The sequence below is a fragment of the Bemisia tabaci genome, chromosome 5 (assembly GCF_918797505.1).
Source record: "Bemisia tabaci chromosome 5, PGI_BMITA_v3".
Classification (NCBI taxonomy): domain Eukaryota; kingdom Metazoa; phylum Arthropoda; class Insecta; order Hemiptera; family Aleyrodidae; genus Bemisia; species Bemisia tabaci.
This window is the reverse complement of record NC_092797.1, coordinates 1,177,150-1,193,468: the sequence shown is the minus strand read 5'-3', so window position 1 is coordinate 1,193,468 and position 16,319 is coordinate 1,177,150. Positions and strand designations below refer to the sequence as shown.

Genomic DNA, 16,319 nt, shown 5'->3' with positions numbered 1-16,319 from the left:
CGACATGAAATGAAGCTATAGTAAGGAGGGACAGCGTAGCAATATACACTCATTCTATTGGGGTTTGTCGCATCAAGCAAAAATGATTGAAAAGGGTCAGAGCGTAAAGTTAGAGTGAAAGAAAACGTCGACTTAGCCCTACAATATTACACAAAGTTGTCGATTGTTTAATCCGTTCTGATTAGGAATCTAACAACGCTTCAATCATTGGGACGGGGATTGACGTTTTTGCAGCAAGGTTATTAGGATTTGATGATATATATTCGTGCCTGTCAGGGTATCTATATTGCTGCATGTCATCATTCAAAAAATTATGCTTCCTTAGGGTGTACAAAAACATGAGAAGGATTTTTAGCTTTGAGTTGATACAAATTTGTCAATCACTGGTAATGTGAATAAATTTGTAAGTTGGAGGCCAGGTTAAAGAGAATAGCGACTACTTCAACTTCAAATAAGAATTTAAAGCACTGCAGATAGTTTGTCATTTAAATGTTTTTTTTTTTTTCGTAGGGCTTTTTTCGAATGTGTGGTACTTCTTAGGCGTATTTAGGCCCTCAATTTAAAGGGCCTGTGATTAGAGACTTCGAGATGGATGAAAAGACACGAGCTCCCCAAATGATCTGAAGCTAAGATGCTCGAGATTTCTTTCTTTACAACAACTAACTTTCTACGTTTGATGAAGGAGGGTCCTATTTGAGGCTAAGAATATTATCAAGGAGACGGCACATGAAAAATTGTCTAAGAAGACCAAATTGGTAGACTATTGATAAGATAAATGCATTCTCACACAACATTTTGACACTAATATTAAGGACAAAAGTACAATATTGATTCTATGAATGCATAAGGAGAAGAGGTGGCTGTAGAAATACAGAGAAGACGAACCCTATTTAATAACAAACTGTACTGAGGCCTTGCCTGAATAAATTAAAAATATTCTATTTCAAGCTAGAAAAAGATACAAAAACAGGAGGGCTAAAGACGCTAAGTTGTCATAAATCTAAGACCTAGGGAAACTGCTAATGTCTAATGTAACAGGTACGATGGGTCTCTTTAGCCTAAGTAACAAATTTATATGCTAGAACAAAATTACAAGAAACCTAATTTCATATTTACCAGCCATTTTAATCTTTGGACAAAACGAGAAAGTAAAATTTCATTACAGATAATTAGTTATTATTTCAACTCCAACACGATCAACGAAGGCACAAAGAAACAATTACTATTATGGGGATTTAATTTAAACAGCACTCTTCAGTAAAATCTACCTCAGTTGTCACCATCAGAAAGGAATTTACGAGGGGAAAAAACGAGGCTCAATTGAAAAGATCTTATAACAAAATTGGAAATCAGCGATGAAACTTTCAATTAATAAAAATATGCTAATTGTGAAAACATTCCCGAGGGAAAGAATCTAAGATAAGGTCAAGTGTGTTATGCATAAAAAAATAATGTGAGGTTCATTATCCTACAAGAATGCAATGTGAATAAATACCAAATGTCAGTCAATTGAAAAAAGAGGGGGAACAAATTGAACCAACTGAAATAAACGGAGATTGTATAATTGTAGTTAGAAAACACTGTGATATGAGTCAGGGTCACTGAATAAGTTTGATAGGTTTCAATTTGATTCCTTGGAAATGATTTAACCTAACAGGAAAAAATCTATCGAGTCCCTAGTCATTTATCCTCATCATTTCAAAGGAGAATCTGGATACAATACATGATAGTCTGGGGATCAGGATCAAATTCATCACTAATTTGTTCCAAATCAAGTTACGATAAGAATTGGGATTCTCTGACCTTTTTCCAAGCCATGAGAAAATTTCCGGATTTTCTTTGGACAATCCAAAGTCTGCAACAATTCCCTGATATTCTTTTCTTTTCGGATTTTTGAGGTTTGCTCATTGAATTCTTCCTGTACATTTTGCTCCAAAGGCTCAACCCTCACTCATGGTCAAACAGTGTGCATATAACACTATATTTTAAGTCCATAGAATATAAAGGTTGACCCTTTTTTTATTATATAATATCTTTTTTTTGTCTGCCTATGAAACTACGCACAGTAACCATTTCCTGCAGGAATCGCTTGGTAGATATGGAAAATTTCTGGAAATTTTCTTTTCCCTCGACATAATTGAACCCTCAACAGGTCTTGATGTATTAAACCCCACAGCTCAGTTATTTACTAGTGATAAGCATTCTCAAACTTGAAACATTTTTCATTTTTATACTATGCGCTAACAAAGTTAGTGGGAAATTGGCTAAAAACCCGGATCATTGCCTGAACGCATGAAGCACGCTTTGGGACATAGCAGTGCAGCAGCTCCATGAAAAACCGATGTAGGATGAAGATGAAATAAGTTTGAAATTTTTAAAGAAGAAAAAAGGACAACAAACGATTACGACGTGAGATTGAAACAAGATATAGCAATGACTAATTTTGTGACATTTTTTGATTTCTCGTAAAATTGATTTAGGTATCAAAAATGTATTGTCTAAATTTCCTATAATGATAGCAAAGGGTTTAAGAATTTGTTGAAGTATATGAGAATAAAAGAGTTAAGGCTCTAAAATAATAACAAAATGCAAGCATTCAAGGTTATTGATTAGAGGTCTTGAGTTTATTTGTTAGTGAAAAATGAAAATACAGCTAAAGAAAGAAGGGGATTGACACCTGTGGTCCAAAAATTTACAAAAGAATACTTTGTTTAGAGAGATGAGTCTAAATTCTCACTGATTCAGGAACCCTTCCAACAAAAAACTGTGGACTGATACAACTGCCACTACGAACAAATTTTTGGGGAGAAAGTTCATTGAGAAAAATAACTAAAACCAAAAAGATGTGGCTAAATAGATAGAAATGAAAAACAAAAACATAAAAGATAATTTTAAGATCTTTTCAACTGAGACGTCACTTCTTACTGATGAATACACCCGAAATTTCTGAAAAATATGAATAACAGAGGTAAAATGTTGACCCAAATTTTTACATGTGTAAAATATAATATAATCAGTGAGAATTCAACGAATTGATGATAGTCTGGTCAATTCAAAGAGAGACAGGTTGTAGTCAGAAAAAGTTTCAAGAGATGATCGTTTGAAGCTGAAGAGTGGAGTGAAGTTGAAATAATATCCAAGCTATTAATATACATGTACATGATAACAATTTTTCAAAATTTTTACAAATTCATCTTTGAAAGTATTCAGATACCGATTCCTTACCATTTCTCATTGGACAATGGTCAGAGGAAAGGGCCCTGCACAGGACAAAGGATTAGATGCCGGCTAAATTTCGTTATAATTTGATACAATGTTCTTAAGGACCCTCTTTGGACAAAAAGCTTTCAAATTGAATTTTCTGTGTGCCAATTTTGAGGAATAACAGAGCAAAAAAGTGAATTTTTCAGGAGTTTAGCACACATATTATGAGAGGCATGTTGATGCTTGAATCATACTCTTTTGTTACATACTTGTCAGAAAGATGAGGCAAACGTCCAGATTTAACTGCTTTTCAACTAAAGGCACTACATATACGCCACAGCAATAGTGCCACCTTTCAACCAGAGGATTCATGTAAAAATGCAGAAAAATTCACTTTTCTACCAAACTTTTCTTAAGATAGGGGCAACCAAAGTTTGAATTCAGAGGCACATGTACAAGGCTCATCGTAACAAACATTACATCAGGTGTTAACAAACTTTAGCCAGTCTTTTGAATTTGATACACAGAGAAATTAAACTGTTTTAGTGGCAAGAAACGACAACTTTCATCATTCTAAATCATGAGCTGGTATTACGATTGAAGATTTTGATTTCAATGCTTTAGAAAACTGATCATGTTGTTAGAATCATTAAATTATACCGATGACAGGCTTAAAATCCCTTATTTGTGCATAGGACTGGATGAATTTGCAAAAATGAGAAAGAAAGTAAAGAGGTAACGCAGGACAGTAGGAGAAGAACTCATGCAACAAACGTACAGCGGTCGCTCTACGAGGTAACGGGATACCCACTTTGGCCATCTGCGCTTGAATGCCCTTGGCTTGTAAGGCTTTTACGGCCGCTTCTGCACAAGACTTTGATTCAAAATCAACAAAACCATAACCTGGAACAACATATGTAAACATTAGATAGAAATAAACCACCTGAAAAAAGAACGAAAAATTGAGATATTGAGATATTCAGATAATTATAATGCCAAATGCAGCTACACTGATGGGACAGAGCAAAATAATTGATTGTATTTAAATCATTACAGATCAAACACATCTTCATTATTGTCTGTTGAGTCTTCCTTCGATCAACACTAAAGAACGACATGATCACAGCCCTTAATTGAACGGCTTTCTTAAAGAAGGGTGTAACTACCACAAGTCAAAATTCGAGAAAACATGAAAAAACTTGATCTCTTGGACAATTTATCAAACTTGTGTTGAAAATCGACCTATGTTTTACATACCATCTATAGTAAGACTTGGTCATGCAAGGAGGGTCGGAGAAATTTGGCAAGATTTTTTTTTTTTTTTTTTTTTTTTTTTTTAGAATTTTGGTGGGTTTGCCCTTTTTCAGGAAATCGTCTGGTTCTACCATTTTGTGCAGTATTATGACATTCAAGCAACGTGCTGTCGAGGTATATTACTTAACTCACTAATTTTCAAAGGAGCAAGGGGGCTCTTTGAGTTGATAAAATTTAAGAACCTGAATCAATGAGCTCCGTAATCTTTGAGTTAGTGCAAAGCATAAAATGCCTTATCAATTGATACATGTAACACGGAGGAGGACAAAAGAGGTTTCGATCTATCTGTGTCATAATCTGTCAATTAAAAATTATCGGGATTGTCAGTGATTCCTCTTTTTGAAATTGGAACAAGTGATTAAAGTGAGGAGGAGAACTTGGTGTTGAAATATTGATGAGAGAATGAAATAATAAGGGCAATAAACTCGACGAAAATATAGCCATGGAGACTTGCAATTCCATTGACATCCCATACAGCTCGATTACACAACCAAAACTGAAGAAAATGAGGAACATTAATTTGATCTTATCGGATTTATGAATGCAGAACAAAATGAGGCGGCCACTCTTCAGGATGTAAGATTGAAATAAAAACATTCTCCCCATATAACTATTTAATTTCAGGAAAATTCGAGTTCTCATCAACTTGAATTAAACATGATTCAGAGCCTGATTTCATACTCACAGTGAACCTGACAAAAAAAATCCTGACATCAACCAAACAATCAAAGGCCTTCAAAGCAAACACTTTTTGATACATCAGGAGTGAATGACGAGAGATGTTCATCTTCTTGTAGATTCCTCTTACTTTATCCATGTAAATAATTTGTGTGCAATTTTGCACTCCATTCAGTATAATTTACACTGAAATAGTCAACTTCAAATCTTTAAACAAGCTCTCAACATCTTCACAAATAGTTTTACTGTGCTTCTTGAATAATTCAGAAAATAAATGAATTGATATTATTAGTATGGGCTGAAAAGTAGTGCAACATATCAAAATTGGAAAGGATAAGGGCGCGAAGATGAACCGTAAATTGAAACAACTGTTTTAATAATTCACAATTCTCCTCTCTTTCTTATTCATCCAGTTTATAGTTTTTTGACTTGTTCTTTCCACTGGTTTTTTGGTTTTGTTGTAGTTTCTTTTGGTTACTTACGCACTGGGATGCAAATAGCTTACTTTTAAACAAATGAAATTTCATCCCAATTTTTTCTGCTTCGTTGGATTTTAGAAGAAAGAGCCTAAAAATAAGCACCCAATTTGTTTTGAATTCTGGCTGCACCGAGTGAACGGTACTACTAAATATTTAATTGAGGATGACTTAAAATTAAATAAAGAGTCACTAAATTTGAAAACTCATTAATTTCTTCACCTTAAACTTCTTTTCCTTTTTCGAGTTATAAAATTTCGTGACTTTTCATTTAATTAATTGAGATGCTGTTCTTTGTTTATAAATGAATCCTCTTCATTAACATTATTATAAGGACGACTTACCTTTACACTTATTAGTATTTTTATCTAAAATAGCTTTTGTTGATATGATTGGCCCAAACCTGAAAAGAAACAAAATTCCTTGTTACTTCAAAACAGTAATTACTTGTATCTTCTTTTGGGATTTTCAAGGGGCAATTTGCAAAACATTTCAATTTTCAAACTGACAAACACAAAGTAGCATTAAAATACATGCACAAGCATGTTTTCAGACACTTCGTGATTATCACTAATTTGGGCGCAGAGAAAGCTGCACTCAGGAGGGGAAACAAAGACGGGGAGGAGGGGGAGTCTATAATTGACTTGAAGTTCTCAGCTCCCAATTTTAATGGATACTCAAGTGCAAGGCATCAACTCTTCATTGCAAATGGGACGATGATGTGTACAATTTCAAACAGGATGGACGTAAACCTCACATGGCTGAAAGAGATAATGCCGGTATTTTTTTTATGATGCATTGACTTTTGAGCATTTTTGGATACTTACGGAGAGCACATATTAACAAGGTCCTTATCAGTAGTGTTTTGAGTGAGACCACGTATGTAGAGATTTGTCTGTGACAACTGTTGTCCATCACCATTACTTGTCTGCTGTTGTTGTTGTTGCTGCTGGTGCATGTTTAGATTCCCAGGTTGAGAACCTGTGTGAGAACTTGAGCTTGAGTCAGCGGGTGAACCAGCCGTTGAAACTCGCTAAACAAAAAAGAAAAAAATAATAGGGATTAGGTCAAGTATATTGTACTATGAATTCATTAAAAAAATGAGTAGTTGCGTACCAAAAATTTATAAAGAGAGATTGGGGTGATACGATGAAAAAATCCCACATCTATGGCAAAAGTTAAACCAATGCCAACCTTCAGTCTGATGAAAAAATCTGATCTCATATTTAAAGCAAGAAAATGAAACGCATTACTTCTTAAAAATAGTAGGAAGTTTTTCATTGCTTGAAAGAAACCATAATTTTAATAATTCAGCATAAAAAAAAGAAATAATAATAACAGGATGGACGAAAATATACACAAATATTTGAAGATGGAAATTTCTGACATTGCTTAAGATCCAATGATATGTTTTCTTGGGCAAATAGGCTGTTCCCAAGCAGAATTCATAAGAGCTTTCCAAAAGCAAATCATGAACTTTCAAGGGCTTTTCAGGAAATTCTAAAAGGTAAAAGTAGGCCCCTTAAGGAGTTGCATAGGCCCTCCAAGGACTTGTACAAAAAATTTCAAAGGCCTTCGAGGATGTCTTAAAGATGGAGGTTTCCCTTGCCTATTGAGTGAATTCAACGAAAGACTTCAAAAGACGCAAACCTTTGAAATTATTTCAAAATTAAGATTTTACTGTTTTTATGCGTTTTATGGCATACTAAGTCCACAGTAAAAGTTATAAAAAAATTGAGAAATTTTATGAAATTGCATGTGAAACTAAATCAAGTCATGCAAAAACAACCCATGTCCATTTTCCCAGCTTTCAGTTTTTGTGCGTTAATGATACTTTTCAGGAGTTGATAGAATATAATGAAAAGTTATGGGAGTAACGAGTAAGTGAATAGCATGAGTAGCGAATAAAATGAACTTTTATTCAGGAACAAAAAGAAAACGCACTAAGACGAGCGGCTCACGCCACGACAAAAAGTAAAGCCTACAGCTGTAGATAGGGTTGCATCCAGGTGCGAGCCAGGGGCTAGCATACCACCAATCTAAACCTACAACGAAACTGGCGCAAGGACTGGTTTGGGGATTAAGATAACCCCACTTAAAAGGAGTGTTACAGGGTGTCTACCAGTTATGAAAGACCAAAATTGGGGACTTTCGGGGACTATTGGGGGAGTTTTTTCAAGAAAATCCGGGACTTTTTTCCCCGAAATAGTAAGGGAAAGGGAGCTAGATAGAGTGTTAAAAGGCGTATTTTACACGACTAATTTTGCAAATCTTGTTGAACCGATGAAAACACACGAAAAACCAAGCAACACTTCAGTTCTTTTATTCCTGGTTATACCGCGCCGCCGCGGCTGGCGGGACAATTTGAAAATGCCAGTGTTTAGAGCATTTTTGTTGATTGCACTTCCATGGTTGCATCCATCTCTAAAAAGTATTATCAACCCAAAGAAACTCAAGACCGGAAAATGGACACAAGCGGTTTTCGCACGACACAGCTCGATGGCCAAACTCCGAAATCACGTATCTCCGTTCGAGACATTGCAGGCATGCTCAGTGTATTTTTGGAGAGAGTATTTTTTTTCCCGTGCAATATCAATATTATTTTACAGGGGTATTCAAAAGTCACGCACCACTGGCCATGAGGGGGGTAGCTATTTGAAATTTTTGAGTTACACCCCGCTCCCCTCCCCCTGAGGAGGTTAAAAACTGGAAAGTGCCTTAAAAAGTTTCCCTCTCAATATGAGGAAAAACGTCACAAACCGGAAATCGATTTCTTAATTAGAACTAAAATTATGACCAGTGGTGCGTGGCTTTTGAATAATCCTGTATTTGTGTTCAGTACTTGGCAAACTGTTTGCGCTTTTAGGTGCGTTTCATTTTGCGCTTTTGGGTTGTGGCCCGGAAAGGGGGGGGGGGGGTGTCGGGCGATGAGACCGCTAGTCGGGTGACGGAACCGCTGCGTCCGGGGAATGAGTCATGTGACCGAATTGTTGCGAAGGTCAGGGTCGTTCAACCTGTCCCGTCCGTCGCCCCCCCCCCCCCCCCCCCCCGACTGGCCGGACGCGGACAACGATTCCGGTCCCCGCGAGGCCTTCTTGAGTCGAGATACCTGCGCGCACCTGTATGGCCGGCCCGGTCGCCGCACAGGGGCTCGCCGGTCGCCGGAACCGAGTTCAACGTCCACGCCCGTTTTGGCGTTCGGACGCCCCCCCCCCCCCCCGCCGCCACCCGGCGGCCACAAGCCCCGACGCGGCCGAGCGAGCCCTTCTCGGGGGTCATAGAGAAAATAATAGAAAGAGGCGGCGGTCGATTGCCCGAACGTCATTCTGACGTCAGCGTAGAATGTTAACGAGACAGACAAGGGGGGCTTCAACATTCAACTGTTGACTTACCTGCTGGGTGGATGTTGAGCAAGGTGTTGAGTATTTCGTTTCGCAAACATACCCAAGTTTGGAAAACTTCTTCGGCTAGTTAGGTCACTCGGAGCTTACCATCCACCTAGTAGGTAGGGGGCCTGTTGCAAACTTTTGCTAGCGCAAACATACGAGTGGTTTCTTATGGTAAATGACTCAAAAATCACGGTGAGCGCATTGACAAAGCTTGAGATGCATTCTTGACGTCACAATCAACGTAAGAAATGCACGATTTTTTGAGCTTCCCGCTTCAAAAACGATACTACGGCACAGGTGAACGTTTCGTTAGAGGAGTCGTTCCTGCCTACAAGAATGTTTTGCAGTACCCAAAACAAGACCAATCCACACAGGTCAGTCATTCCCGTGGACGAGTTTTGGTACTCTACTGCGCAGTGACGTAGTATTGAGTGCTTGCAATGTATTTCTTATGGGAGCACCCATTGTGACGTACTATTGAGTGCAGCTGAGTTAGGGCCGGGCGGGGAAGTGGCTTTCAAAAAGATGCGCAATGACTGACCTGTGTGGATTGGTCTTGACCCAAAATGACCGACGCTGTTAAGCCGGATCTTTAGCAACGCGAGGAAAACGTGAATGTTAACACGCCAGGTTGTTGAAAAATGGCTAGAATTTCGTCCCGGCACATGAGTTCCGGCCAGTTTTGGCGGATTGGCGTTGGCCATGTTGAATATTGAGCAATATCCTACTGCACCGAGGTTGGAAGGAACGACCCCTCTGACGATATGTTTACCTGTTCCGTAGTATCGTTTTTGAAGCGGGACGCTTAAAAAAACGTAAATTGCTTACGCAGATTGTGAAGTATGGAGTGCATTTGAGCCTTTGCCGATGCGCTTATCGTGATTTTTGACACTTTCTATGAGCATCGACTCTTATTTTTGCTCTGGCAGAAGTTTGCGACAGGCCCATTGCCCGTAAGGAAGTGTTAAATCCTGGAAAGTAAAAGTTTCCACCTGTTGTCGCCAAAATGCCAGTGGAGGGTCCACCTAAACCACCTAAACGAGTTACGAGTCGTTAGTGCCTGAACGATAACAAATCGAGAGCTGAGCGCCCGCCGCCCGGCCGGCCAAAAATCCAAAACCTTGATGAGGTCATGTGTCATTTGGACTGCATTTTGCAATTTGGAACTATAAATTCTGGCTCTTCTGGAAAAACACGAATGTGCATAGGGAAACCAAAGGCACATAGGTTGTTTTGAAACCAGGCTAGAATTTATAGTTCAAAATTGCAAAATGTAGTCCATTTGTTGGGCAGCGGCAGCTGCGGGAGCTATCCCAGACATGGGCTGAATCCACACTCAATTTGTGGATCCACGCCCGTCGGGAAATTCCCCTCAGAGCCTCTACTGCCCCCTGAGGGCTAATTATTGGAATCTATAGACAAACAAGTTAGGGGAAAATGGAACAATCCTATTGGTTCAAGCGGGTGGTTGTTGTAGTCTTGGGGGACGGATGGACTTACTGTGCTCCTGCGGGCTGCCAACAGTTACTTATTCCTTGCCCCCTTCATCCACTGCAAGCACCCGCTTTCACCGATAGGCCTGCGTCACACTATCAAAATACTCCATCAAAATGTCAAGGTCACGTCCTGTAATTGGTCCAAGTCATCGAATAAGCCAATCACAATACCTGCCCTTGATATTTTGATGGCTAGCTTTGATAGTGTGACACAGGCTAATGGATCGCTCCATTTTCCCGTCGTCTTCTGCATTCATAGCTTTGTCTATCCAGTTAGACAATTGGACTGCATTTTGAAATTTGGAGCTATAAATTTTGTCTCATCTGAAAAAACACTTACGTGAATAGGGACACTAATGGCACATACGTTGTTTTTAAGCGGAGCTGGAATTCATAGTTCCTAATTGCAAAATGTAGTCCAATTAGCCTGCCGTGGAAGCTAGGCTGCGGTCCTCAAATTTCTGTGTGAATCACTATTTTTTTCTGAATTTTGGCAACGGTTATGAACAGACTGCAGGATAGTGCTCTATGGGTCAAAATAGGGGTTTTCCCCTTAGTAAATTCATCCCTAAAAATGTCCCTGCCGGAGCTACGAAGTTCGGGGGTAAATAGCCGTATTTCCTGAATTATAGCGACGGTTATGAACAGAAGTTAGGACTCAGGCGGGTGTTCTACACTGCCGTGCGAAGGAACACCGCCGCATCAACATTCGAGAGCTGCCTTTCCTCCAACAGGGCCGGATTTACCTACTTGCCGCCCATGGGCCGCCTGTATTTTGCCGCCCCCTGCTTCTTCGTTTTGAAATACCATTAAAAACCATCAAGTAAGCGTGCCAGCGGGGGAGGGGTGCATAAGAATCGTTTACTCGTGTTGGACATATTTTTTGGGAAAGCCCTGTTAACACTACCAGCAAAAGTTCACGGAACTTTGCGCGAAAGTTAAGTTCCGTAAACCTATCTCTGTGTAGTCAAGGCTTTCCATTCATAAGAAATGAACGAACAAATTATGAAAGAACAAACATAGATGTAGTTTAATGATTTTAACTTCCGCCGCGGCGCGCAGACTGCACTGTGTTTGACGCAATGCGTGAAGTATTCACGCAGTCTTGTAGGCGCTAAGCGTTTCACGCTGACCGCACTGTCTTTGGCGCAATGCGTGAAGTATTCATGCATTCTTGTAGGCGCTATCCGTTTCACGCTGACCGCAGTGACCTGACCGCACTGAGTTTGATGCAAGGCGTGAGGTATTCGTGCAGTCTTGTAGGCGCTAATATGTGTTACATGCCGACCGCCGCGCCGAGGGCTTCTCCTTTTTATCTCAAGTCCTCGTCATCATTTCTCTCTAAGTCGCGCCGTTCCAAGCCAAATTGCGTGTTTAGTTTCTCTCTTAACTCGATTAATGAGAGGTGCTGTCTCTTTTATCACTAGAAGACAACAAAATTAGAAATTACTATACTCTCAGGAAATGAGAGATTTTGTCGCCTTTCCTCGTTTGTATTTTTTTTTTCAAAATTCGATTTTTTTAAAAAAAATTGCAAAATTTCGCCCAGATTTGCCGCCCGCGGCCATTGCCACCCTTAATCCGGCCCTGTCCTCCAATAAAATATTTATTTTTGAGGAGGGTTATGAATACTTTTCCTTGAAATTTTCAGACACTCTAGATCAAATTACGAACAAAATCATCTGAGAAATTAAAAGAAAAATATTCACAGTTTTCCTGAAAATGAGTGACTTGTCAAAGGAAATTTGGCAACGCCTGAAGGCTCGTACGGCGATTCTCCTTGGCACGGCAGTATAGGCCTAGACATCGTGTCCTGCGGGCTGATTTTTGAAATTTACGGACAAAGCTATAGACAAAAAAGTCAAAAGGGATATGAAGGCATCCTATTAGTGGAAGCAGGTGGTTGAAATGGACAAAATAAGTAGGTATTAGACTAACTAACTGCAACCCACGAGAGACCCATTAGTTAGTCCACTATTTTCTCACTTTGTCTATAAGAACCACACATTTCAACCAATAGGACCGCTGCATTACGTCTTCTCTGTCCATCCCTTCGTCTATCAATTTCAACAATCAGCCCTCTGGAATGTGTAAAAATGTCGTCATCCACGCGATTCCGTCTTGATATCGTAGCTCCCTCCTTCCTCGGCGTAGTTGCCAGGTAGTGATGAAGTATCAGCATTTTGGCCCATTGAAAACCGTGTAAAATTTCTACATGTAATCGCACTATCCGGCAACTTTGTCCCTCGGTCAAATATTACGGGAGATTTTTCGGCGGATCTGGTAATTTCCGGGAAGTTGGAGACGGAGCTTCTGGAAAATCACACGAGCCGACTATTTGCTATTCGAGTTTGAGTCGTGGGGGGAGGGAGGGGGGGGGGAGTGCGGCGATAAATCACGTTGTTCCCATTGGTGTGGGATGCGATGCGGCTGCAATAATTCCGCCATTTCCAGCTCGCTATAATTGGCTCCCTACGTCCGATAGCCTCCTCGACGGACCGGCAAGTGGCGAACAACTCCCTTCGCCACCAAAAACCTTCGTTCCGACGGCCCCCGAGTGGCGACTGGGGCACTGTAAATTATCAGTGAAATATCTCATGAAAGTTTACAAGATTGTAAAACACGGTACAATTTAGATCATTCGCCATTCGAATTATCCGCGGAATTAAAGCCTGTGTCACACTATCAAAGCTAGCCATCGAAAGATCAAAGGTTTCGAGTCCCTTCATACTGAGAGTCAAGACAAAGTGAATCTATTTCTGATTGGTTCCCGTATTTTAGGCCTCCACAGTGTCACAAACGAGAATAAAGATTACATTATGACCGATTGCAAAGATTATGATGTAGAATGAACCGGGGAATAACGGGTTCGACAAGGAACAAACGAAATGAGAGAAGGGACGGAGAAAGGAATTTGAGAATGAGCCGATTAAAGATTGCGGAAAACTGCGAGTTGTGTAATCTTTATTCCCGTTGACTCCGTGAGGGTGGGGGTGGGGGGTTTTCTTGACTCTCAGTATAAAGGGACTCTAATCAAGGTCAGGTGTTATGATAGGCTTATTCGATGACGCGGACCAATCTCAGCACGTAACCTTGATATTTTGATAAGCCGACTCCGACTGCTCACACAGCAAATGGGCACGATCACCAATATGCCACTTGCAGGACCCCATTTGCTGTGTGTGCAGTCGGTTTTAGTGTGACACAGGCTCGTGTGAAAGAAAATGTGAAAAGCGTAGGTTGAACTGGGGCAAAAGTCTATAAAAAAGGGGTGAAAAAGAAAAGAAAAAACTCGGAGGAATGATGTTTGCCAAATGACATCTTCCGGGGTCAAATATATTTCCTTGCAACTGTTGATAATGGACCACTCGACAAGGTGCGAATTGAATCGTAATGATAAACGAGGGATCTTTGAAGCAAAGGGAGCATAAGTCCATTTTGCTGATGAGCCGCACAACGCTCGTGTTCTTGCGGAATCCGGGGTTCATCAGCGAGCCCTTCACCGTACCCACTTTTTGCCGTCCTCTTTCACCAATTGAGCGGAGGTCAACGTGCGTTTTATGATGGTGTCGAGCTCCATGTTTGAGGACAAAGAAGACTTATTTCTGTTTTCTAGGAAATAACGTCAATATCTGCGATTCTACTGCTCTATGGCAACCAGGGTGTTTACTAAAACAGGCTGACCAAAAATCAGTACTTTTACAATACTTTTTCAGTACGTTCCCAAGAAATTCAGTACCTTCTTGACAGAAATATTCAGTACTTTTTCAGTACCTCCAATTGATTGAATTCGACAAATTTCAAAAATTTAATTTTTGTGCTCAAATTGCGACAAATATTACAGAAAAATGAAAAATATTTCGGACCTTCTTGCAAAATTTCTGCACTTCTTCAGTACTTCCGGACCAACCTTAAAAAATCAGTACTATTTCTGGACTTTCCGGAAATTCCTGACTTGTAGACACCCTAGCAACCCTTAGATTCATTAAGTACGGAGAAATTTGCTCTTTCAATGGAATAATTCTTCTCGAGAATCGATACTTCAAGTAAGAGCTTAGAGCGTGCTGTCACAGCGTTTGACTAAATGCCTTCAATTTTCACGGATAGGCAATTTCTTGACCTAGGAGCACGTTGATTTGTATCCATTTCGCCGTACCGTTTCGCCCGTTGATCGGAGGTCCAAGTGGGTTTATGGTGGTGTCAGTGACCTTCGACAACTTGAGAGGCAGAAAAAAAGAAGAAACACGGTCATCTCCCGAGATCTGTCGTTGCGCGTTTCCTGCATTTGCTGTCCCGAAAATGTGTCCCTCATGGCAAAAAAAAACCTAGTTTTGAAAATTCCAAAAATGGAACGAGTGTTACGATGTCACTGACGAGGTCTGATAACGCAGCCAGTCCGGGGAAATATGACGTTTGCTGATTATTTGAACGCCGCTTCAGGCTTCGCTTTGCTACGCTAACTCGATGTCGGCTTTTGATTGGTCGAATTTTGAATAGTTTTTTCTCCTCTTAGAAGTGCTTTTTTGAACTATTCAATGAACTTAGGAGAAGCATTCCGACCAAACACTGGACAGTCCATCATTTCCCCCTTGATCTACGGCAATGACCCGTCGTCTTCTTTGTCCATCGCTTTGTCTATCGATTTCAATGATGACTACTGATGAGCCTGCAGGTGAAATATCTTCCGCTTACTGCAAAGGTACTCCATCATTCGCGGATGCGGCTGGAATGCTTCCCTTCTCATGAGATACGCCGTATGATTTTACGAATGTTGCCGAGTTTCCCGTATGGAAAAAAGTATTCTAGAAGCAAGTTGTGCATATATTTCCTTGGAATTTTCGGATGGCTTAGATTAAATTGCGACCAAAATCGTGTGAAAAATCCGAAGAAAAACATTTACTCTCTCCCCAGTAAAATAAAATTTAATCGAGGAAAACGTGGCAACGTGTGAAGGTCCATGCGGCGTTTTCCGTTTAGGACGGCGGAATGGGAAAAGGCGAGGACGGGTTGGATGGCCTCATCCGGAGTCGGAGAGAAGCGAGTCCGGCCTCCGCACGGTGGATCGAGTCAATAGGAGAGGTCCGACAAAATTTGGAAACTTCAAAGGCTTATCACTCCGTTTAGACAAAACTTTGAGATTCTAAAAGTGCTTCCATTGGTTTCCTCGTAAAATTTTCTTCTAGGAGCACCCCTTGAAATGTAAAATATGACGAGATAAACATGAAAATTTGGAGTTTTAGTCAAACATTTAACGTCGGAGCTCTGGAATTGACTGGATCCACTGTGCTCCGGGCGGGGCCGGGGGGGGGGGGAGGAGGGGTATTTTCGCTGGAAAGAGTCACGGGCATGGCGATGGCCGTGGATGGCCCATCTTGGATCCTGGCGACCATTAGAGTGCACGTCACGTCGTCACGTCACCGGGCCGACTAAATCTGGCTCGGCCGCCGCCGCCCCGCCCCGCCCCGCCCCGCCGCTAGTGCCAAACGCGACGACCAAGACGACAACGATGCGATTCGCCGTTAATAAAAAATCATTTCATCGATGGAATTCACGGCTGGACACGGCGGCGCGGCGCGGCGCACAGTGACCCGTCGCATGGCGTCGCCTCCGCCGGAAGTTGAGGCATCCTCCTCGCTTCCGGGTCCGAACCGAGAGCCTCAGAGTGCACAGACAGAGCTGCCTCCATGGCCAAGAGAGCGGTAAGTCCAGGCTGGGATGAGCCTCGAGACGCATAAAAGCATGTGCTGAGCATGGCTCATACA

The 16,319-nt window shown here is 40.9% G+C and overlaps 1 protein-coding gene across 13 annotated transcripts in view; it reads right to left on the bottom strand.

The window, feature by feature from the left end:
- The window catches only part of shep (RNA binding motif single stranded interacting protein alan shepard), a 121,693-nt gene that overhangs the window by 25,961 nt on the left and 79,413 nt on the right, over nucleotides 1-16,319 (bottom strand). For 12 of the 13 annotated variants that reach the window (XM_072301055.1, XM_072301062.1, XM_072301054.1 and 9 more), the window contains 3 exons: nucleotides 6,500-6,705; nucleotides 6,017-6,075; nucleotides 3,983-4,107 (listed from right to left, as the gene is read on the bottom strand). In XM_072301055.1, coding sequence (XP_072157156.1) covers nucleotides 3,983-4,107; nucleotides 6,017-6,075; nucleotides 6,500-6,705 — 390 coding nt within the window. The remainder of the gene's footprint in view (nucleotides 1-3,982; nucleotides 4,108-6,016; nucleotides 6,076-6,499; nucleotides 6,706-16,319) is intronic. The other variant, XM_072301063.1, reaches the window with a different exon arrangement.